Source organism: Anabrus simplex, chromosome 3 (assembly GCF_040414725.1).
Source record: "Anabrus simplex isolate iqAnaSimp1 chromosome 3, ASM4041472v1, whole genome shotgun sequence".
Classification (NCBI taxonomy): Eukaryota; Metazoa; Arthropoda; class Insecta; order Orthoptera; family Tettigoniidae; genus Anabrus; species Anabrus simplex.
Window position 1 is genome coordinate 512,746,994 of NC_090267.1, and position 25,334 is coordinate 512,772,327.

At 43.2% G+C, this 25,334-nt stretch overlaps 1 protein-coding gene across 1 annotated transcript in view; it reads left to right on the top strand.

Moving 5' to 3' along the window:
- LOC136866594 (transforming growth factor-beta-induced protein ig-h3) overlaps positions 1–25,334 on the top strand; it is a 370,348-nt gene that overhangs the window by 280,863 nt on the left and 64,151 nt on the right. Inside the window, exons 6-8 of the mRNA XM_067143703.2 lie at positions 9,656–9,787; positions 9,874–10,042; positions 20,433–20,642. Coding sequence (XP_066999804.1) covers positions 9,656–9,787; positions 9,874–10,042; positions 20,433–20,642 — 511 coding nt within the window. The remainder of the gene's footprint in view (positions 1–9,655; positions 9,788–9,873; positions 10,043–20,432; positions 20,643–25,334) is intronic.

Here is a 25,334-nt window from a genome sequence, read left to right on the forward strand (position 1 = left end):
GGGGGCGGTAGAATAACACCCACGGTATCCCCTGCCTGTAGTAAAGGCGACTAAAAGGGGCCTCAGGGGCTCTGAAATTTTGTGCGTGGATTGGCGACCACGGGGCCCTTAGCTGAGTCCTGGCATTGCTCGCACTTACTTGTGCCAGGCTTCTCACTTTCATCTGTCCTATCCGACCTTCCTTCGTCAACTCTTGTTCTTTTCCGACCCCGACGCTATTCGGTTTCTGAGGGCTAGGGAGTCTTTCATGTTCATGCCCTTCGTGGCCCTTGGCTTTCTTTGGCAGATACCTTCAATTTTCGAGGTGTCGGGTCCCTTCATTTTTTCACCTCAGGGCTAACAACCTTGAGTAGACAAACCGTCACCCGCTAGGGTGGCCTCATCTACATACTCGTTGGACTCAACGTGAAAGGAAACATTAATACAAAGAATACCCCAGGTGGTAACAAATCCACCCACACTTGTAATGGGGCATGCAGGTCATCGGATTCTGGGGAGCCTGCATATTCATGTACTCCACCATGCAAACAACAGCAGAAAAGAAAGAGAAATATCACCTACTTAGCTACAGTGAACATCAACTCGTTGCTAAGGACTGGTACACTTAAACAGACTCTAGACGTGCTGAACAAATATATCAAGATTGCAGCACTACAAGAAACACGATTCACGGACGAAGATGCATTTGAATCCCAAGAATCCAGAATATACAAGGGGAAACCAGGCATCAGGGTGATGAAGACAGTCCCACATCTTGGCACTGGCTTTGCTGTTCATCATAGCATGATTGATCACATCACTTCACCTCATGGTAGGACCTCCTCAATATATTTGAGGTTCCACAATAGGGCATATACCTTAATGAACTTCCATGCACCCCCAAACGACACAAACAGAAATAACTTGGAAGCAGTTGAACAATATTGGAGCATTCTAGAAGAAACCATTTACAAGATCCCACAGCATCATACCACCATACTGATGGGCGATTTCAATGCACAGGTAGGAAAGCAGAAAAAATATCGCAGGATAGTGGGCCTCTACCCAGCCCATAAGAGAACAAATAAGAACGGAGAACGTCTTATAGACCTTTGTGACAATTATGGTCTTGTCCTAATATCAACTGCCTTCAAACACCTGCCTAGGAAGACGAAGACGTGGAAGAGCCCAAATCCACTACTAGGTGAATTCCAGATAGACCATGTGGCCATGGACAAACAGCATCACAATGAAATTCAGAATGTCAAGGTGCTTAGAGGTGCTAACTTAGACTCGGACCAATCTCTGGTAAAAACCACCCTACAACCACTGAGGAGGCCACCGAAAGTCGGCAGAAAGGCTAAAATACCGAAGTTCAACATCCCCCGACTGAGTGATGAAGACTGTGATTTCAAAGTCACTCTGAAAGAAAACACACAGAAGCAAGGGTGGCCCAACCTACAAAAAGCTCTACTGGACGCTGTTCAGAAGACCATGCCTGCCTCATCCAACAAAGTAAAACATCCATGGTGGACCACTACATGTGATCATGCTATAGAAGATAGACGCAGAGCCTGGGTCACGTGGAACCAATGCAGAAATGAGGCTAATTACCAGGCCTTCCTTACTCAAAGGAAAATAACTGCCAATATAGTACGACAGGCTAAGAGGAACCATAACAAGGCTCTAATACAACAGGCGGAATAGGACTTGAAGAGGCACAACTCAAGAGATTTCTACAGGGAACTCAGAAAACAGACAACGAAGTACACAGCTCCCACCCTTCATCTTCGTGTGCCTGGTGGGAAGCTTCAGTTCAACAACAAGGATTGTACCAATACACTTGCAGGGTATTTCAAACAGCTCCTCAATGCAGAGGAACCTAAAGAGAGACTCGCATTCTCTAAGCCTCTTTCCAGAAACTGAGACTCCACACCGCCAACCATTGAAGAAATAAGGGAGATTATCAAGAGCCTAAAGAACAACAAGGCCTCAGGTGAAGACGGTATAGTAGCGGAGATGTGGAAACATGCTGACGAACAATCCATACAAAGCATTCATCAGATCATAGAGGATATCTGGGCAACGGAGACCTTACCTGAGGAATGGACCTCAGCGGTGATCCATCTTCTACACAAGAAAGGTAATAAGATAGACTTCGACAACTACAGAGGCATCTCTCTCATATCGGTTACGTACAAGATCTTTTCTAAAGCACTGCAAACCAGAGTGGTCAGTCAACTGGATTCCCAATTAGGTGAATATCAGGCCGGTTTTCGCCCAAACAGATCTTTCACAGAGTAGATACAGAACCTCAAGACAATCCTGAGGTACAAGAATCGTGGCGGACGCCAATGGGTAGTCATACTAGTGGACTTCCAGAAGGCATATGATTCAATAGATAGGCAGACCGTCTTCTCCACCTTATGGGAATTAGGCCTGGATGAGAAGACCACCAGACTAATCCAGGCTACGCTGAAGAACACCACCACCAAAGTAAAGTTTAGAGGTGAGCTCTCAGAGAGTTTCTCTATCCAAACGGGAGTTACACAAGGTGATGGAATTTCTTGCATTCTCTTTAATTGCATTCTAGAGAAGATTATCATGGAATGAACTGCCACATTACCTCCAGGAAGTGGACTGAAAATTGGCTACAAGAAAGATAATCTTAGTGTACCTTGCCTGGCCTTTGCCGACGACCTTACCTTATTAGCCAACAACATAGAAAAAGCTACTCACCAGCTACAGAGCCTCTATACCATAGCAACTAAAACCGGCTTGAGGGTGAATATCAAGAAAACTGAGTTCATGACTAACATAAAGGGAGTCGCACCTACTATGCCATTGGAAAACACCACCATTCGTAAGGTTCCTGTAGTAAAGTACCTTGGGAGTGGATTTCAGCAACCGAGAATGAGACATTAACAATATACACCAGTTGGAAAGGATCTACCATACCTGTAAGAACCTTAAACTCCAACATTACAATTCAGTAGTAAGACCGTCCGTACTGTACGCCTCTGAGTGTCTTCTGATGAACAAAAAAGTCCACTGAGGAAGCTAGTGCTCAAGGAAGGAAAAATACTAAGGAGGATTTTAGGACCAATAAGAGAAGGGGATGTTAGTTACAGGATAAGGCACAACAATGAGATCTATGACCATCAAGAAGGCATAGTTACATCCGTGAGGAAGAGGCGATTGACCTTCTATGGGCATTTGACTCGCTTGAGTACTTACAGACTTACCAGCAAGATCTTTACCACTACAGGCAGAGGGGAAAGCGTCCAAAAATAAATGGATCACCACAGTGAAGTCCAACCTAAAACATCTGGGGATTTCAGAACAAACCATACAGGATCGTGTATTATTGCGGCAGTTGACTTTTCAAGGTGTCTTTCCAGAGTCTCTCACCAGCAGACAGAGTACAGGCACCTCTCGACCGAAGTGGACCGCGGAAAGGAAACAAGCACCCAGCCAGAAGATGATAGCTTTGTGGGCGAAGAAAAAACATAATTTCGATACAAGGAGTCGAAACGAGCCCCGTGGTCCTCAGTAGGCCCAAACGACAAGAAGAAGAAAGAGAAAAATAGAAAATATATATCGTAGGGGAAATTATAGCGCATAATGTTTGTGCCAGCCTCGTAAGCCTTAAATGGCATGTTTTTAAAATTAATAATCATGTCACTATGAATACCTTTTTCTTAAAATTATTTTAACAGTTATCTTCTTCATCATATAAGACAAGACGGATGTGGATGTCCTTATTCCACTATCCGCAGGCTGTCACGTCTTCGTGGCGCTTAGCGGGCTGTATTTACACGGTATATTTCAAATATCCTAGCGTGATTGTCACCGGCTAAAGCTTAATGTAATCCATGACCCAGAGTAGGTTCTTCTTCACTGTGTTCTTTCTTCTTCATCGCTTCCCATTTGTTCAAATGTCTGATGCGAATGAAAGTCCTTGTCCTCACATATAAGGCGATGAATTTTATATCGAAATTTCCAGTGTATAGCTGAAGTTAGTAGCACTCCCGTGGAACGAAGCAAACTCCACTCAGGATAGTGATCCAGTCTGTTCAACATGACATATATCCGTTTGTATTCCCAGCGGACTGTCAATGCTTTTACACTTGTAGGAGACGTAAACTGCATCATCTCTTACATCTTCATTGGGAATCGTTAAATTACTCAGGTCAGCAAGTTTTATTCACTTCCATGAATACTTCAACCATTGGACGGGTTGTCAGTCACTTTGATGCAAACTTTGCTGGAATGGGAATTCTGGAATTCTTGTTTTCATCGCCAGGTGTCAGAGGGTCAGAAAATATAGAAGGTTTACTTCTGTGCTCAGCAACAGAGGCTCCATGAGATATGTCGTTCGCGTTTCCAGTTATTGTTAAGAGGCGCATTATGTTATAAAACATACCGAGACCTCGAAGTCTAGAAAAATAATTTTCGAGACAGTCTTGATTCAGTCTAGAAGTCAAAATGCACTTTGCCCCAATGCTTTTCGCATCTCCAAAGAGTCCAACAAGTGAGTTTATGGATATTAAAAACCCTTTCCGGAATGGAAGGAGATTGCTATTTTTCCCCAGCCACATACTCGAGCAAAAGTAAAAAAAATCTTCTTAAAGCGTTTTCTTGACTTTGATGGTTCAAGCCATAACCTCTTCTAATGGGAGCTTTTTCGTCGTTAGGAACCCTTCAGTTCAAAACATCAAATACACCATTTATTAGTTCAATAATATTCCCCTCATATTTGACTACAATATATTTAATTGCTTGTGCAGTGCGGCGTGAAAACACTGTGCAGCCATTCAGACATTCTGACGAGCACGTTCAGTACCGTTCAGGTGCACCTCTCATATATGGTGTACGATTCAAAGGTCACTTTCTTATGCCTTAGTAGATCTTCTATTAGAGTCTTTGTCACAGTAGTCACAGTCGGCAAACCAATAGGATTACACAGAGCAACGGCAAAGTTAGTTCTATATTTACTCAGTTTACTTAATAAATACTTAAAACACTGAATAAACCAATCGCCTGTTAAATGAGAAACGAAGTGTTTACTTCAGTAAAATAGATTTTAGAACACAGACGTCACTATTTATCATCCATAAAGTCAACACAACCAAGACTTCAAAGCGAGTAGCGCGTTCAGAGGTCACCGTATCTTGCCAGTGACGTCACGTTGATCACCAAATGCGCGGGAAGCCGGAATATACCCCACTGCTGCGTCGCGAGTAAAACTGGCGGAAAGTGACTTCACATGTCTCGTCCACGACGGGTTCTACAGCTAGTTATTCTATAAATCAGTTATGGAACAAATTCTCTGTTGTCTAAGTAAAGAAACTTATTTACAAACAAAGAAAATGGAGAAATTCTATTTCATGCAGATGTGTAGTTAGAGGAACCCATCAGCATATCCACTGAAAATGAAGGTGGTCAGAAAGCGAATGTTCACCGACGAAAAGAAAGCAACAAATGCGTAGATTTGGATAAACGAGTTGTGGCTTGATCGGGTGAATAACGTACCGAGAAGTGAATATGATCACTCAGTGTTTCCAATTATTAGGGCATAATATTGGTGATGAATTTTAAATTACTTTGCACCCTGAAATAAGAGATATTTTTCATTGTGTGTGCCAATTTATTTGGGACGTTTAAAAATATATGACGTTCAGTAATATGTGACGTACGGTGCTGCCCATGTTTAGGAAATATGTCCTGTCAAGCGAACCAGCAGGAGATGATTTCAACGAACAGGTGAAGCTGTACATGTAAATGCTGGAGTCTTGCTTGTTGAATGGAGGGTTTGTAGATCACCAAGTAGTAACAGACTTATCGAGCTGTTTGAGTCACGCAGCTGTGAGTTTGTATTCGGGAGATAGTACTGTACATTCGAATCTCACCGTCGAAAGCTCTGAGATGGTTTTCCGTGGTTTCCCATTTTCACACCAGACAAATACTGAGGCTGTACCTTAATTAAGGCCACAGCCACTTCCTTCCCACTCCTAGCCCTTACTTATCCCATCGTCGCCATTAGTATGGCAATTGGACTAGACAAAAGAGCGACTGAATGGGTGGCTATATTTCTAGAAAACAGAACTCAGAGAATTAGAGTAGGCGAAGCTTTATCTGACCCTGTAATAATTTAGAGGGAAATTCTTCAAGGTAGTGTTACTGGGCCTTTATGTTTTCTTATATAAATATATAAATAATAATGTCGTGTCGCTATTTCTAGCCGAGTTTAGCCCTTCTAAGGCAGACCCTCCGATGAGGGTGGGCGGTATCTGCCATGTGTAGGTAACTGCGTGTTATTGTGGTGGAGGATAGTCTTATGTGTGGTGTGTGAGTGGCAGGGATGTTGGTGACAGCACAAACACCCAGCCCCCGGGCCATTGGAATTAACCTATGATGGTTATGATCCCCGACACGCCCGTGAATCGAACCCCGGACCCTCTGAACCGAAGTCCGGTACGCTGAGCATTCAGCCAACGAGTCGGATTATATAAATGATATGACTAAAGAAGTGAAATCACAGATCAGGCTTTTTGCAGATGATGTTATTCTGCATAGAATCTATATATTTAAAATAAGAGTTTTGCCTGTACATTGCTCAGAATTTGAAAAGAATGGTATTTCTGTATCGATCATGTCCCCGGTAACAAGAAAATGCAGTTTTTACTTTTCCGTAATTTCTGTCTGTCTGTCTGTCTGTCTGTCTGTCTGTATGTATGTGTGTATGTACACGCATCACGAGAAAACGGCTGAAGAGAATTTAATAAAAATCGGTATGTAGAGTCGGGGGGTGAGCCGCTACAATCTAGGCTATAAATTATTTTATTTACGCTGAGTGAAATGGTAGTTTAGGGGAAGGCCTAAAATTCAATTTTCAAATATTTATGTTATTAGAGGTCATATCGATAAATACTACATAACTATTTTATATTTCTGATCATTTACGTCTTATGCACTTTTACCGTACCGGCTATGATAACAGAAATATTCATAAATTTGGACTTTTGTTGCTAAGGCCATATCAACGCCGAGCCCCGAGAAAATGGGTAAACAGAATTTATTGAAAATCGGTATATAGAGTCGGAGAATAAGAAAGTACAGTTTAAGATATAAACAATGTTATTAACCCTGGGTGAAATGGGAAGGCACCTAAAATTTTATTTTTTAATACCTATGTTCTTGGTCCTATGGAAAAGTACTACATAACAAAAGTTATAGATAATATAATTTCCGATCATTTATGTTTTATTCGGTTTTACCGTACCGACTATGATAAGAGTGGTATTTCAGAACCGGAAGACAATAATGTGAAGGCCTACAATATCGAAAGCGCGTAACATAGATCAACAATAACATTACACTGACCGTTGTTTGTTGTAATGTTCTTTGTCTCTTATGCTGACATTCAACTCCGATAGATGGGATTACTGCTGCGTATTGAGTATAACAGCATAACTGAATATTGGCGGGAAATAGCTGAGGAGTTAGATAACTTTCTTCTTTAGCATGCCAATCCTCTGGTCCATACATTTTCTGATACTGCCGGCACGTAACACACTGGTTCATAGTATGCCAGCTATTCGGTACGTACTCTGACGCACTGTTTTGAATGAGCAGTGTGCGCACTTAAGTCAGAGCCTCAGTTAGTAGTAGTAGTAGGAGTAGGAGTAGTATGAACTGGTCTGGAATTACAATTTAGCCCTATTCCAAATTATAGTACCAGAATTCACTAAATAACTCAAAATCCAACCTTGAAAAGAGCTGTTTCTTAAGGAAAAGCTTCTTCCTCTTCACTTTCATTAAATCTACATTAATTTTATTCCAAATTAGCAGCGAAGATGTGATATCTTTTCTGCCTTGGAGGAAAAATTGCCTCCACGTCAGATAGTTCTTTCCCCCACCAGTGTAGTGAATTGAGATTTTCCGACTCATCGGGTACTCCCAGGAAGCCGATAAGTAAACGGGCATAATTTTTGCCCTGGGACTATCCACTATTTGAACACCCCCCACCCCCCGCCGAAAAAAGGACGAAGATTGTTCACAGATCACGGATGTCTGCGTCTTGGTCATTCCAGCTCGGTAGCTTTGGACTGTTAGTTCGGCAGCATAGTACTGTTCGTTAAAAGTGAAAAAATGTGTGGTTTTCCATTTGATCGAGTATTTCATATGAAGGCATTGCTTTTAATCGCGCCATTCCTACTGACGTCATTGTATTGACCCATGTTCATTTCAGTTGGGAAAACCACTACGAGAGTCTTTCTGAGAATCTATAAAGGCAGGCGGAGAGTGAGTGTCTGCCATTATAATGAAAACTCCCCAACCTGATTGTGACTGACGGTAGGCAAGCTGGCCTACCATTACAATGAAAATTCCCTAACTCAGTCTTGATATGAGAAAAGACCTTGGTGACTTGCCCGTCGTGCTTCTAGGGCAACGTTAACAGCTATGCAACTTAATACAATCTTGCTCACAACGTTTACACTACCTAACCTAGAATTCTGTATGAAATTTAGAATTCCGTAGCGAAGCACGGGTACATCAGCTAGTAATAAATAAGTTACAAGATGAGGAGAAACTGCAAAATGACCTCGATAATATTGTGAGATGGAAAGTAGGCAATGGTATCCTGATCAACGCGGTTAAATGTTAGTTGGAGAGTTTCACAAATAGGAAAAATCCTCCCAGTTTCAATTAATGCGTTGATGGAGTAAATGTTCCTTATGGAATCATTGTAAGTACTTAGATGTTAGTATAAGGAAAAGCTTTCCATTGGGGAAATCACATAAATGGGATTGTAAATAAAAGATACAGATCTCTGCACATGGTTATGAGGGTGTTTAGGGGTTGTAGGAAGGATGTAAAGGAGAGGGCATACAGTCTCCGGTGAGACCCCAACTAGAGTATGGTTCCAGTGTATGGGACCCTCAACAGGATTACTTGATTAAAGAACTGGAAAAAAATCCAAAGAAAAGCAGCTCGATTTGTTCTGGGTGATTTCCGACAAAAGAGTAGCGTTACAAAAATGTTGCAAAGTTTGGGCTGGGAAAAGTTGGGAGGAAGGAGACGAGCTGCTCGGTTAAATGGTATGTTCTGAGCTGTCAGAGGAGAGATGGCGTGGGAGGACATCAGTAGATGAATAAGTTTGAGTGGTGTCTTTAAAGGTAGGAAAGATCACAATACGAAGATAAAGTTGAAATTCAGGAGGACAACGAATAATGGGAATAACCTACCAAGGGAGATGTTCAATAATTTTCCAATTTCTTTGCGATCATTTAAGAAAAGGCTTGGAAAACAACAGATAGGGAACCTGGGTGACTGCCCCAAATGGATATCAGTATTGATTGATTGAGTGATTGATTGATTGATTGATTGATTGATTGATTGATTGATTGATTGATTGATTGATTGATTGATTGATTGATTGATTGATTGATTGATTGATTGATTGATTGATTGATTGATAAGACCTATCTCTGTCGGTGTGACGTAAACAGAACTGTAAATAAAAGGAATGGACTTGTGCTGGAATGTTAGAGAAATACTTTGTAAACATTCGTTAGCAGCAGTTCTTAATTATTTCGTTGTAGAAAGATGTAGAAGTGAAAGAGGTCAATGAAGGCTGGGGAGATTTTCAGGCCATACTGCTCTGTTGTAGATGTCTACAGTGAACTGTGCAAGCATCGTTCGCAAGGACCAGGAAGCTAGCAACGGGGTGGTGCACATCTTGGATTCCGTGCTCGACCCCGCCTTTACGGTGGAACGGGACCTCGCAGAACTCATCATGCAGGTGAGAAACCTCCTCTCTCAAATATTGTCCTTACTGTACATATCTAACCGTCGAGAAAATAATGTGCATCTTATTGCTGTTCTCAGGATGGACGCTTCACAGAACTAGCGAAAGCCATCGAGCAGTCTGGGTTTGTCAGTAAATTAAGGCAGACACATCAGCCTTGCACTATTCTGGCTCCTTCGGACGAGGCTTTCCAGAAGATACCGTCGTCACGCATGCAACGCATCCTCGCGGACAAGAAGGCTCGGGAAGGTAAGTGTGGTTCACCGTCTCATTGGCCAAATACAAGCAGACATTTTAATGCACTGCCGGATTTGTAAACTCGACCATTGGCCCATGCACATGGTAGCACAATTAGAGCTGAACTCAGTTAAAACAGAATTAGATGTCTCGTTCTTAAAACAACATCATCAGACCCCCCTGAAATGTACAGGGTCTCTCTTCTAAAACCAGACCGAGCGCATGGTGGCCGCCCTTCTTTAAGCGTGTATACAATCTTACCTTATACAAGATGCTCCTAGTCCAGCCGGTTTCAGTCTGGATTAGGTACAAGATTTTCCGTATTATTCTTCTTTCTGGGACCTCCAACTTGTTATTCATCGAGAGGCACTCGCTGGCATAGAGGCGTTCTGTTTCTCTTGCAGTGTTGTAAGCCTAATGCCTTATTTTGGCATTCCATGAGATGCATTTCTTGTTGTAGAAGTTTTTAGTTAGTGTATAAGCTCTCTCCATTTTAGAGCAGCAGCTTTCTCCAGTCCGTTGTATTCTTCTTTCTTTGTCGTTTAGGCCTACTGAGGACCACGGGGCTCGTATCTACTCTTGGGTAAAGTTGTTGCTTTCTTCTTCTTCTTCCAATACTCCTTCATTTGCTGACTATGAGCCAGCTGTCCACTTAGTTCCTGTAGTCTTCTTACTTGTAAGGGACGTTGGGAAAACTCCGTGTCGGATGGCTCGACGGAACAGTAGTCGGTCATGAGTTTGTCCCGGTGGGAAATCTAGTTGTTCCATATCTGACTTTACTGACGTGATCCATTTGTTCTTAGAAGCCTTGCCTCTTCCTGTTACTGTGAATCGTTGTATTATTATTATTATTATTATTATTATTATTATTATTATTATTATTATTATTATTATTATTATTATTATTATTATTATTATTCCGCTTCCTTCCCCCTTCCTTGTCTGTTCTTTTCAATCTTCCCACCCTCAACAAGGCTCATGTTCAGCATAGCAGGTAAGATCATCTGTGCGAGGTACTGGTCCTCCTCCCCAGTTGTAACCCCCGACCCACAGTTTCACGCTGAAGGACATTGCCCTTGCGATCCCTCGCTGAGTTCGAGGGAAAATTCCATCCTGGACGATAAACGGATTAACAAAGAAAGAAAATAACTCTAAGACTAAAGTCAACATCACAGTGAAGATATGTACGACACGTTATCTGACCTATTTATAACGATTGCTGCGGGTTCTCTGGTATACAGATATACTGTTTGTCTGGGAACTCGACAGTGATGTATTGACAAAAAAAAAAAAAGGGCTCTATAATGGTTTATAGCATTGTTACCATGACACTGGATACGATATATTGCGAAACTTTAAACCGTAAAAATACTACCAATGGTATTTGAAGGTACTCCAATACGCCAGCTTCATGTTGGTTGACACAGTTCTGACACCTCGGCATCTGCGAACTCCATAATACCGGCTATACCCTGTGAGTATCTCTTGAAGCCATCGCTCTACTGTCCTTTAGCCTCTGGTTCCACTTTTAACCCCAGATAACTTTTGAACATTTGTCTAAATTCATCCTTAATATTGATCTTACTTTGTACGATACCTATCTGTCTGAAATCCTTCTTACATGCTCGAAATCATCTAAACTTTGTCACCTTTGGTCATGCAGATTTTCACCGGTAAATTGAGATTCAGGCATTAGAAATACTGTTTCAGGGAGCCTAAATAGGCATTAATATGCTAAAATAGTCGTTGAAAACAAGCACTGTAAAAATTTGTGTAAACTAAAGAGAGAAAATCCACTAAGGATACCAGGGAAACCACCTACTGATTAATCCACAAGGGCAATAAGACTATATTTTAAATTAATTTTCACTGTCATTTCTTTAAAAGGGGTCAGTATTTGTTAATTTTAAAGCAGCTACATTTGATGGATTCTATTCATTCAACCTACTTTTTTAAGCTATACAGATAATTTTGTACTATTTGGGGTGGATCTCTCAAAATCGCGGTTGACATTTCTTGTAGAACATTAGTAGGCAGTAGAAACCTTTTCAAAATATTCACAGAGAAATTTGTGATTCCTTCGCGCGCACCAAACAACATACAAATAACTTCTCTAGTTGGGTCGGCACAAGGTTGCACTTGACAGTCGTAATTCATGTTGGCACCACTACAAGTAGTATAATAGGACAGTTCGGCCGCCGCCACCTCCTAACGGCTCCCAGGGGCCTCCTCCACCACCGCCACCCGAGGGGCCCCCCCAGGGGCCTCCTCTGCCACCGCCACCCGGGAGGCCTTCCCAGGGGCCCGCTCCGCAACCCGCGGGAAATTTGAATTGGTAAACAAAGCCACGTGCTTTTTGACAGCTGTCATCGACAACAACGCATCGCTAACCTCACTGCTGCCATCTTAACGGGCCTAAACCTTAGTGGTACCAACTTAACCTCACAAGCGCGAGATTTGAATTGGTAAACAAATCCACGTGCTTTTTGACAGCCATGTGCTTTTTGACAGCCACGTGCTTTTTGACAGACAACAACGCATCGCTAACCTCAGTACTACCATCTTGACGGGCCTAAACCTTAATGCTACCAACTTAACCTCACTAGCGCGAGATTTGAATCGGTAATCAAATCCACGTGCTTTTTGACAGCTGACATCCGCCATCTTTAATCAACAGAGCACAGTGTTGCCTTCTTTAGCTGCTTACCTTTGAATTGTGGTGGCGGATAATTTGAAAAATGCTTTTTGACAGCAGCAATCTTTAATCCAGAACCGTTGATCTCATCATTAGACTATGGTTTTCTTATGCTATCATGTTTCTGTTACTGCGAACCGAGGTATTAGGCAGAAAAAATTTGTCCGTTTTGCTCTACGATACACCGTTTTCGAGATATTCAACATTTTGCATTTAAGCCCCAAATTTAATGAATCGAACTAGCACGACATGTTAACCTCTAAGCTAGCTTTCTTCAAAAGAGCAGCGGCAATCTTGTACAAGCGCCCTTAAGGCGTCTCATAAGGAGTCGTGTATAGCCGCCATCTTGCGACCGCCATCTTGCGCAAGCATCCTTAGGGCGCCTCAAGCCATCTTGTGCAAGCACCCTTAAGCCGTCTTATAAGAGCAACCGACATCTTGCGCAAGCACCCATAAGGCGTCTCATAAGGAGCCATGTAACTGCCATCTTGCGCAAGCATCCCACGGGAGTCTCACAAGAACCTATGTATAGCAGCCATCTTGCGTAAGCACCCTTAAGGAGTCATGTATAGCCACCAACTTGTGCAATTAGCGTCGAGAGATGGCTGCTGTAGAATTTTTCTTTTTAAATTATCCGCCACTATATTTCAAAGGCATGTACCTAAAGAGCGCAGCACTGAGGTTTGTGATGTAAGATGGCGGGTGACAGCTGTCAAAAAGCACGTGAGTTTGTTTCCAAATAAGAGCACGTTGAATTTTTCAATTTGCCGCCACTACATTTCAAAGGTATCTAGCTAAAGATGGCAGCACGGTGCTCTCTTGATTAAAGATGGTGGATGATAGCTAACACAACTTTTCAAATTGCTCGCTACTACATGCTTAAGGTAGTAGCCATAAAGAGGGCAGCACGGTGTTCTGTGGATTAAAGATGGCGGATGACAGCTGTCAAAAAAGCACATGGCTTTTTTTTCCAAACAAGAGCACGTGGAATATGCCGCCACCACATTTCAACTAAAGAGGGCAGCACTGTGATCTGTTGATTAAAGATGGCGGATGACGGCTGTCAAAAAAGCGCGTGAGTTTGTTTCCAAACAAGAGCATGTATAATTTCCGCCACCACATTTCAACAAGAGAGGGCAGCACGGTCCTCTCTTGATTAAAGATGGCTGCTGTCACGTGGAATTGCCTGCCACCACATTTCAAAGGTATCTAGCTAAAGAGGGCAGCACGGTGCTCTCTGAATTAAAGATGGCTGCTGTCAAAAAGCATTTTTCAAATTATCCGCCACCACATTTCAAAGGTAAGTAGCTAAAGAGGGCAGCACTGTGCTCTGTTGATTAAAGATGGCGGATGTCAGCTGTCAAAAAGCACGTGGATATGTTTTCCGATTCAAATCTCGCGCTAGTGAGGTTAAGTTGGTAGCATTAAGGTTTAGGCCCGTCAGGATGGTAGTACTGAGGTTAGCGATGCGTTGTTGTCTGTCAAAAAGCACGTGGCTGTCAAAAAGCACGTGGCTTTGTTTACCAATTCAAATTTCCCGCGGGTGGCGGAGCGGGCCCCTGGGAAGGCCTCCCGGGTGGCGGTGGCGGAGGAGGCCCCTGGGAGCCGGGAGGAGGTTGCGGCGGCCGAACTGTCCTATTATACTACTACTACAGAAATGAAATGAAGAACGTCACCCGTCAATCAGAATCACCAACCTACTACTTTTTATGTCAGATACAGTTACGCATTTTATTCATGTTAATTCGTACTTAATTCCGTATAGTGCTTATAATCTTTTAGTTCCTTACACAAATATGAGCATTTTAAAATATTATAAGGTTTAAGCGAGCCACAAAAGTACGAACTACTTTCAGTTGATTGTTGTTGGCAATATGGGTAGTATAGTGGTGCCTTCTATAACTCTAGGTTGACTACCGTATTGAAGTGTTGCCGTTTTGTCTGTCGCCGCTAGCACATGGTCAGGTGTGATTCGCGCGTTTATGAAAGTTATGTTTTCTTTATGAGATAATTGTGAAATTTTTATTTTACCGAATGCAGTGCGATGTCACGGAAACGACAACATAGTCATGAACCGCGAAGTGATAATCCTTTGCGCCGTGGACTGGTGCTTAATAGTCAGGTATTAGAATTAGCGCCGAGAACTCGTGAGTTTTACGAGAGGGAGAGGAAATTCGTACGCTTGTATAGCCGTCTCTCTGTTCCTGCAGATCATGTTGTGGAACGCATATCTCAAACATGAGGGCTTTCAAAGCGCACTGTTATTGAGACAGGTGTTCGCCTCCAAGAACAGAAGTAAAAAGGGACTGGGGAACATAGCAGTAGCGGAAACGGGGCTGATAGCAGGGACTTGTTTCACAGGACTCTGGGAAAGAAACGAATTAAGCTATCTCCTGCGAAAGGAATTAATTCTTTCCAGGCTGATGCAATACGAAAACACGAGTACGATTGTTACAGCTCAAAGTCCCATCTGCCATTGTTATGGACAATGCACCTTATCACTTCGAGCGCCCGTAAAGAACTGTTAGTGGAACGGCAGCCGCAAGGAAATATCCCGGCGCATATGTGTATGACTAAATTAGTCAACGAGATAGCGAGGGAACAAGGGCACGAGGTTATTAGGTTGCCGCCGTACCACTGTCACTTCAACCTCATTGAGTTGGCATGGTGTGGGGTGACGTAAAACATTACGTGCGCACTAATAACAAGTCCTTCACAATTACTGAAGTGGAAGGACTGTTCCGGGAGAGTATTGCTCGAATGGTTGCGGGATGCGGCTTTGTGGAGGAAGAAAGTTAGCCATGTCGCAACATTCATTAACTCGGCAATGGCAATACATGGCATCATCAGTGACTGTCAGGATTTGATGATCTGCCTAGACGACAATGACAACGAAGGCGACGGTAGTGATGACAGTGATCTGGAGGGTAAATCAGATATGAAACAAAGGTTTCTGAATTTTCGTAAATTGTATAGATTTTACCTGTAACCTTTTGTGTTAGCACCGGTGTATATTATTCTAACATTTATTGGTGTATTTAAAGTGAGATTCTTGTCGGCCGATTTCGTTTGTATTGTGTATCACCGCGATGACATTAAAAGCATTTCTCCCATGTTTTCAAAAACTCACGTACCGAGCTCGATAGCTGCAGTCGCTTAAGTGCGGCCAGTATCCAGTATTAGGGAGATAGTAGGTTCGAACCCCACTGTCGGCAGACCTGAAAATGGTTTTACGTGGTTTCCCATTTTCACACCAGGCAAGTGCTGGGGCTGTACCTTAATTAAGGCCACGGCCGCTTTCTTCACACTCCTATCCCTTCCCTGTTCCATCGTCGCCATAAGACCTATCTGTGCCGGTGCGACGTAACGCAAGTAGCAAAAACTCACGTGTCGTGCAATCAGCCGTTCTATCGCTTCGTGCGCCAATGCAGTGTGACCAACATTATGCGCAGCTGTCATGTGCAACCTTACGCCGGCCCACCTAAAGTCACGAAAGCAAGGCTCATAGTGTCTCTTCTTTTCAATAACAACCTCTTTGCTCAATCTGACTGTTGGATCGATAATGACGCTTTTGTTGGATTTCATATCAATGACTACAATGTCCCATGGAACCTTCATTTGATGTAGAGGTTACTTCTACATAAACTTCGAACTGGTTTGTGTTTTTCAAAGCAATCAGCTATCCTTCTTTTAAGTCTACGGTGCTTGTTGTTTCTTACGAGCTCCCCTTTGCGGCAGAAACCAAGAACACTGCACTCACGGCAGCGGGCATCTAGGTTTCTGCAGGGAACTGCGACAGCATCGCAGGTCATGTTCGACCATTGGGAAGAAGACAGGCCAGTGTTAGTCGATATCCAACTATTAGCAAATACAGTAGGTAATACGCGACACTGAGCGAGATATCGAGGGACAGCTACTGGAGCTCACTCTAGCGGATAGACCTGAACAGTACTGATTCTCTCATAAGAGCACGTGTACTTTTGTGTGAAGTTTTTGGTGTTATTTATGCGTTTTCAGTGAGCTGACATAAATAAATAGTAGTGTGTGTCATTCCTTGATATCTCCTCTCAACATGAGGGGAAAGGTATGTGCTGTGTTTGGCTGCAGTAATTACGAAGTAGAGAAAAATGCGCGGTCGTTCTTCAGGTTCCCTCGTGACAAGAACATGTAAGTAATATTGTGTTTGCATATATATTCTTCCAGTGACAGAGATTTTTATAGTACTTCATAATCTTCTGACCTGCTCGACCCATATTTTAACTGGCATAAAATGTAATGTCGCCTCTGTGGTGTATTGGTTAGCGTGATTAGCTGGCACCCCCGGAGGTCCGGGTTCGATTCCCGGCTCTGCTACGAAATTTGAAAAGTGGTATGAGGGCTGGAATGGGGTCCACTCAGCCTCGGGAGGTCAACTGAGTAGAGGTGGGTGCAATTTCCACCTCAGCCATCCTGGAAGTGGTTTTCCGTGGTTTCCCACTTCTCCTCCAGGCAAATGCCGGGATGGTACCTCACTTAAGGCCACGGCCGCTTCCTTCCCTCTTCCTTGCCTGTCCAATCCAATCTCCCCATCCCTCTACAAGGCCCCTGTTCAGCATAGCAGGTGAGGCCGCCTGGGCGAGGTACTGGTCATTCTCCCCAATTGTATCCCCCGACCCAAAGTCTGAATCTCCAGGACACTGCCCTTGAGGCCGTAGAGGGGGGATCCCTCGCTGAGTCCGAGGGAAAAGCCAACCCTGGAGGGTAAACAGATTAAGATAATATAAAATGTAATACGCATATTTTATTCTATATTTAACCTTCAATACCGATGTGTTGTTGTAGGTGTGATCTGTGGGTTTTGAAATGTCACAGAAGCGATTTGGATAAGGTGTACAAGAAAGAAGGGACCTTACGCTTATATAAGAATTATAAGATCTGTTCAGATCATTTCCAGGCCAGCGACTTTAGAAATCCTCGACTATACAGCCAAGGGTATGTTACATTTTTGTTCTAATTGTACATAAATATTCCTTAAAGCATCACTATCGACAACATTTTCATACTTTTATTTCTTTAATCCCTCTTCTCAGATTAAAGCCGGGATTTTATAGATTATCTTTCTGTTAGTAGGCTTCATGTTAGGAGAAAAATTGTCCAGCTATTAAATGTTAATTCGCCGGGCTGAGTGGCTCAGACGGTTAAGGCGCTGGCCTTCTGACCCCAACTTGGCAGGTTCGATCCTGGCTCAGTCCGGTGGTATTTGAAGGTGCTCAAATACGTCAGCCAAGTGTCGGTAGATTTATTGGCATGTAAAAGAACTCCTGCGGGACTAAATTCCGGCACCTCGGCGTCTCCGAAAACCGTAAAAGGGTAGTTAGTGGGACGTAAAACAAAAATACATTATTATTATTATTATTATTATTACTATTAAATGTTAATTCATTGCATCATATGTGTAAGGAATGTGCCGATATTTTTATTGACAAGTGTCTTAATGTGATGATACAATGTTTTCAAATGAGAAAAAAGACAAATCCAACCGTAAGAGTTCAGGCAGGAATGCTAAAGCTAAAAAAGTATTGCATAAATGAAAGATCAAGCCATTTCACACCAGTCCATTTCACTTCTTGTTTATATGTCTAATTTCAGTCTTTGAATAATAACCTTTTAAATAATTCTTCATTCATTTATCCAGAATTGCTTTAGCAACTTCGAAGTTAATATCTCAATGACACTTTCTTTCTAGACGTAATTTATTTATCCATTTCCGTATATACATTTCCATCGATATTTGAATTTAGTGCGATTTGTTCAGGTCAAGTCACTAGGAGCGCCACCGTCGAATTGTCTCCTATTTTAGCAAGGCGAAATCCGTAAGTGTCGCGTATTATCTCTACTGTATTTGCTATTAGATTTCTTCCACGATGGGGTAAGCTTTTCCACTTTTCTAATTCCTGATGTCGATGTTCCTTATTTCCTTTACTTTCAGCTCTTCATCAATTTCTAGGTTAAGATGTCTTAAATTGTTGTTAATTTCTTCTTTGAAATTTCTTCGTAATAATAATAATAATAATAATAATAATAATCTTCTTATTCTTCTTTCTCTTTCCACATGCTGATGCTGATGGAGAGGCTTGTGTCGGCTTCGCCCTGTTCTAGGACTAGATGCCCTTCCTGGCACAAACTCTACGTGGAGGGATGGTTAGTAGTGTGGTGTGTTGGGACAAACACCTAGTCTTCAATTGAACAGACGCGGTTAAAATCCCCGACCCACCTGGGAATCGAACCTGGGACCCTGTGAACCAACAGGCAAGGGGCCAGACTTCGTAATTTTGAAATTTAAATGATCTAAAAACAGAGCTTTTACTGTACTTGGAAGTGCCAGTTTGTTGTTGGTTTAACATTCCACTAACTACTTTCGTGGTTTTCTGAGACGGCGAGGTACCGGAATTTTGTCCCGGGAGAATTCTTTAAGGTGTCAATAAATCTACCGACACCAGGCTGGCATATTTGAGCACCGGACTAAGCGGGGGTGAGCCCGACACAGTTTGTTACTGACCTCAGTTCCGCGCGGCACTGAAACACCTAACTGTTGAGTGTTTTTCTCTGGTGTAGTCAGAATATTTCTAAATCGAGAGAATGCCCTTTCAAACTGACAGAATATGTTCGGGCTACACTGTCTGCTGCCCCACAAGGTATATTGGAGAAATTGAAAAAAACAACATAGTTTTAGTCACTTCTTCTTCTTTATCTGTTTACCCTCCAGGGGCGGATTTTCCCTCGGAGTCAGCGAGGGATCCCACCTCTACCGCCTCACGGACAGTGTCCTGGATCTTCAGACTCTGGGTCGGGGGATACAACTGGGGAGGATGACAAGTACCTCGCCCAGGCGGCCCATAGGGGCCTTGTGGGGGATGGGCAGATTGGACGGGATGGACAAGGAAGAGGGAAGGAAATTGCCGTGGCCTTAAGTTAGGGACCATCCGGTATTTGCCTGGAGGAGAAGTGGGAAACCACGCAAAACCACTTCCAGGATGGCTGAGGTGGGAATCGAACCCACCTCTACTCAGTTGACCTCCCGAGGCTGAGTGGATCCCGTTCCAGCCCTCGTACCACTTTTCAAATTTCGTGGCAGAGCCGGGAATTGAACCCGGGCCTGAGGGGGTGGCAGCTAATCACACTAACGACTACACTACAGAGGCTGACTTTAGTCACTTAAACAAGCATTTGTAGCAAAATAGGAGCCAATAGTCGAAAAAGGCGCATCACGTTCTGCGTCCACATTATTATCATGCTTTTTATTCGTCCTAGTTTGGCCTAGAAGATCTTGCTTGCTGAGCAGTCTGGAAGATGTGCCCTCAGCTCAGCAATAGTTTCTTTCGATGTTATTTGTTCTATGTTACGCTACGCCCGCCCGATGTCCATGGTCGTTAATATGGCACTTCTACGTAGCGTGGAACAGTAAACTGTCCAAATCTTCTTCCTATCATCCACTGTTCTCCTCCCTCTTCTTACTTGAGATAGAACTTCCTCTTCACTTCGTATTATTTTAAGCATCCTTCTCCATATCCACATCCTCCGTTCTCTGTATGTCTTAATTCTTTTCCATCTCATTAGTATGTTACATAACTATCTTGTGACTACTTAAAGGTTCAGTTTCACATATTTATATTATCTCTAGAATTTGCATTTCAAAGAGTGAGGTGACAAGACTTGCTACTGTTTCAGCACTACTGCAGAACCATGTGATTCCCCACCCCATGTGTCTCGCGGCCATCCTGGGCGAGCACAAGGTACGGACTACGGGGTCTGGTCGGCTAACATTCGACTGTGATCGCAAGGGAGTCACTGTCGAGGGCAAGAGGTTAAGGTCTGACTTCATCATGGGGCAGAACGGTGTGCTGTACATGGTTGACGATCTACTACTACCTGACCGAGGTAAGTTCAACTCTTCTGTCATCATTAATACCAATTCCTTTGCCGTTCAGCCTCCCTAGACTGACTGGCAATCAAAATCCATCTCTTCGCACTCTTCCTTATCCTACAGTAGCCACTTTACGTCAATTGTGCTACATCAGGACGAATATATATGCACAGTATATAAACCTACGACAGTGATCAGCTGTCTCTGAACATGCGATTCTAAATGAGATCTGATGCGATTTAATTCGGAATTTATCGTTTAAATAAATTATTTAAAGCCGTGTTTTCATTATTGTGATGTTCCATAACCGATGATATGTTTATGAACGATCTGTGTTTCGTTCAAATTAAGATATAGTGTTCCCTGTTTTGAAAGTAATCTCTGAAAAGTACGTAGGACATATTTTACATTTAGTGACGATTTAATGACATTACTTCTGAAATTAGTTGGTGAGTATCTTAATGAATATGTCATACGCGTATGTGTCTATTGAGCTAAGAGACATTTCATTAATTCACCAGGAAATCAAACTCGGGTACAATTATCAATTACAACCTTTAAAAACCACGTTTAACTGTTTGTGTTCATGCTACGTAATACGAACATAATAAAACAGTTCAGGCTCCCACATGATTGTTACTTATGTCAAACACATGCAATTCCTACATAACTACTTAAAAAATGGAATATGGCGTTTTTCATTCGAATGCTTATCGTAACCCGACTTGCAACCCGGGACATAACAAGTTGTAGGCATATTCACATGCGCTAGTAAACTGAATCATATGCCAAAGCATACGTCCTACTTCTCAAGTCCTTAATCTTTTTCACTTTTCAGTCACAAAAAGTTGAAGAGGATCGAGACGGCGGTGCTGTTAACATGTGAGTCAGAGGGAGTCATCACATCACACTATTCATTTGTTTCGTCCTTTAGAAGATGATTACTGTGATTATCTAGACTAAATTTACTTTCAATGAAACATAATTATTATGCTCTTTTTATATTTGCTATAATGTTTTAAGGGCAGTCGTAATGCTGTACCTCGTCAATGTTAAAATAGCTGAATAAATGAACCTTTTCCTCAGTAGCCATTTAAAATAGAAAGATGATTTTTAATATGATGTTAACTCATGTATTTTGCATACACTGATCTAAAATATGTGCTACGAAACTTCTTTTAAATATTTCCTAATTTTTTTTTTTGCAGATATTTCATTATAAAAATAAACTATTCAAGAAATGTCAACCAAAGTAGATCCATACTACCACAAACATTTAGTAAACACTATACGGAAATGCACTCGGTAGTTTCTGAGAAAAGGGAGCATTTGTTTCGGAAAAGGCGGTTTGGAGCAAATTGCATTTAAAAGTAAAAATTTCGATAAAGCTGCAGAATAGAAGCTTTAAAATCGTCCGGCAAAACAACACTGCATCTTGCGATTGTAGGTGACAAGCTGTCTTCAAAACACACCAGACAACAGACACATTGCACTGTCTAGAAACAGAAGTGCACCAATATATTAAATCATATTCCTTTTCTGCCACTTTTCCCACACCTGTGTGGTCGCGGGTGCGAACTTTGTCGCACATGGGGATTTGGCCCTGTTTTACGGCCGGATGCCCTTCCTGACGCCAACCGTATATGGAAGGATGTAATCACTATTGCGTGTTTCTGTGGTGGTTGGTAGTGTAGTGTGTTGTGTGAATATGAAGAAAAAAGTGTTGGGACAAATACAAAGACCCAGTCCCCAGGCCAGAAGAATTAATCAGAGGCGATTAAAATCCCCGACCTGGCCGGGAATCGAAGCCGGGACTCTCTGAATCGAAGGCCTCAACTCTGATCATTCAGCCAATGAGTCGGTCCACCAACATATTAAATACATTATTTAAAGTAGGAAACATTTGAACGAAACAAATGCCACATGAAACAGAATGATTCACATGTTATTACAATGTAAAAAAGTGAAAATGTCAAAATTTGCCGATTTGGACCTTGACGACTTCTTTTAAAGGAAAGGTGGGGACAATTCGGCTCAGTGAACCTCAGGCAGGTAAAGGAGCAGTGTACAACCTAGCAGCTACTTGCACGGCTCTCAGTTACAACGAGTGAAGGAGCAGTGCACAGCCTAGCAGCTACTTGCACGGCTCTCAGTTACAACTAGTGAAGGAGCAGTGTACAGCCTAGTAGCTGCTTGCACTGCTCTGAGTTACAACTAGTGAAGGAGCAGAGTACAGCCTAGCAGCTGCTTGCACAGCTCTCAGTTACAACTAGTGAAGGAGCAGTGTACAGCCTAGTAGCTGCTTGCACTGCTCTCAGTTACAACTAGTGAAGGAGCAGTGTACAGCCTAGTAGCTACTTGCATGGCTCTCAGTTACAACTAGTGAAGGAGCAGTGTACAACCTAGCAGCTACTTGCACGGCTCTCTGTTACAACTAGTGAAGGAGCAGTGCACAGCCTAGTAGCTACTTGCATGGCTCTCAGTTACAACTAGTGAAGGAGCAGTGTACAGCCTAGTAGCTGCTTGCACGGCTCTTAGTTACAACTAGTGAAGGAGCAGTGTACAGCCTAGTAGCTGCTTGCACTGCTCTCAGTTACAACTAGTGAAGGAGCAGTGTACAGCCTAGTAGCTGCTTGCACTGCTCTCAGTTACAACTAGTGAAGGAGCAGTGTACAGCCTAGTAGCTGCTTGCACGGCTCTTAGTTACAACTAGTGAAGGAGCAGTGTACAGCCTAGCAGCTACTTGCACGACTCTCAGTTACAACTAGTGAAGGAGCAGAGTACAGCCTAGCAGCTGGTTGCACGGCTCTCAGTTACAACTAATGAAGGAGCAGAGCACAGCCTAGCAGCTACTTGCACGGCTCTCAGTTACAACTAGTGAAGGAGCAGTGTACAGCCTAGTAGCTGCTTGCACGGCTCTCAGTTACAACTAGTGAAGGAGCAGTGTACAGCCTAGCAGCTACTTGCATGGCTCTCAGTTACAACTAGTGAAGGAGCAGTGTACAGCCTAGTAGCTGCTTGCACGGCTCTCAGTTACAACTAGTAAAGGAGCAGTGTACAACGTAGCAGCTACTTGCACGGCTCTCAGTTACAACTAGTGAAGGAGCAGTGTACAGCCTAGCAGCTACTAGCACGGCTCTCAGTTACAACTAGTGAAGGAGCAGTGTACAGCCTAGCAGCTACTTGCACGGCTCTCAGTTACAACTAGTGAAGGAGCAGTGTACAGCCTAGTAGCTGCTTGCACGGCTCTCAGTTACAACTAGTGAAGGAGCAGTGTACAGCCTAGCAGCTGCTTGCACTGCTCTTAGTTACAACTAGTGAAGGAGCAGTGTACAGCCTAGCAGCTACTTGCACGGCTCTCAGTTACAACTAGTGAAGGAGCAGTGTACAGCCTAGTAGCTACTTGCATGGCTCTCAGTTACAACTAGTGAAGGAGCAGTGTACAGCCTAGCAGCTGCTTGCACGGCTCTCAGTTACAACTAGTGAAGGAGCAGTGTACAGCCTAGCAGCTACTTGCACGGCTCTCAGTTACAACTAGTGAAAAAGCAGCGTACAGCCTAGTAGCTGCTTGCACGGCTCTCAGTTACAACTAGTGAAGGAGCAGTGTACAGCCTAGCAGCTGGTTGCACGGCTCTCAGTTACAACTAGTGAAGGAGCAGTGTACAGCCTAGCAGCTGGTTGCACTGCTCTCAGTTACAACTAGTGAAGGAGCAGTGTACAGCCTAGCAGCTGCTTGCACGGCTCTCAGTTACAACTAGTGAAGGAGCAGTGTACAGCCTAGCAGCTGGTTGTACTGCTCTCAATTACAACTAGTGAAGGAGCAGTGTACAGCCTAGCAGCTGGTTGCACTGCTCTCAGTTACAACTAGTGAAGGAGCAGTGTACAGCCTAGCAGCTGCTTGCACGGCTCTCAGTTACAACTAGTGAAGGAGCAGTGTACAGCCTAGCAGCTGCTTGCAAGGCTCTCAGTTACAACTAGTGAAGGAGCAGTGTACAGCCTAGCAGCTACTTGCACGGCTCTCAGTTACAACTAGTGAAGGAGCAGTGTACAGCCTAGCAGCTACTTGCACGGCTCTCAGTTACAACTAGTGAAAAAGCAGCGTACAGCCTAGCAGCTACTTGCACGGCTCTCAGTTACAACTAGTGAAAAAGCAGCGTACAGCCTAGTAGCTGCTTGCATGGCTCTCAGTTACAACTAGTGAAGGAGCAGTGTACAGCCTAGCAGCTGCTTGCACTGCTCTCAGTTACAACTAGTGAAGGAGCAGTGTACAGCCTAACAGCTGCTTGCATGGCTCTCAGTTACAAATAGTGATGGAGCAGTGCACAACGTAGCAGCTACTTGCACGGCTCTCAGTTACAACTAGTGAAGGAGCAGTGTACAGCCTAGCAGCTGGTTGCACGGCTCTCTGTTACAACTAGTGAAGGAGCAGTGCACAGCCTAGTAGCTACTTGCACGGCTCTCAGTTACAACTAGTGAAGGAGCAGTGTACAGCCTAGTAGCTGCTTGCATGGCTCTCAGTTACAACTAGTGAAGGAGCAGTGTACAGCCTAGTAGCTGCTTGCATGGCTCTCAGTAACAACTAGTGAAGGAGCAGTGTACAGCCTAGTAGCTGCTTGCACGGCTCTTAGTTACAACTAGTGAAGGAGCAGTGTACAGCCTAGCAGCTACTTGCACGGCTCTCAGTTACAACTAGTGAAGGAGCAGTG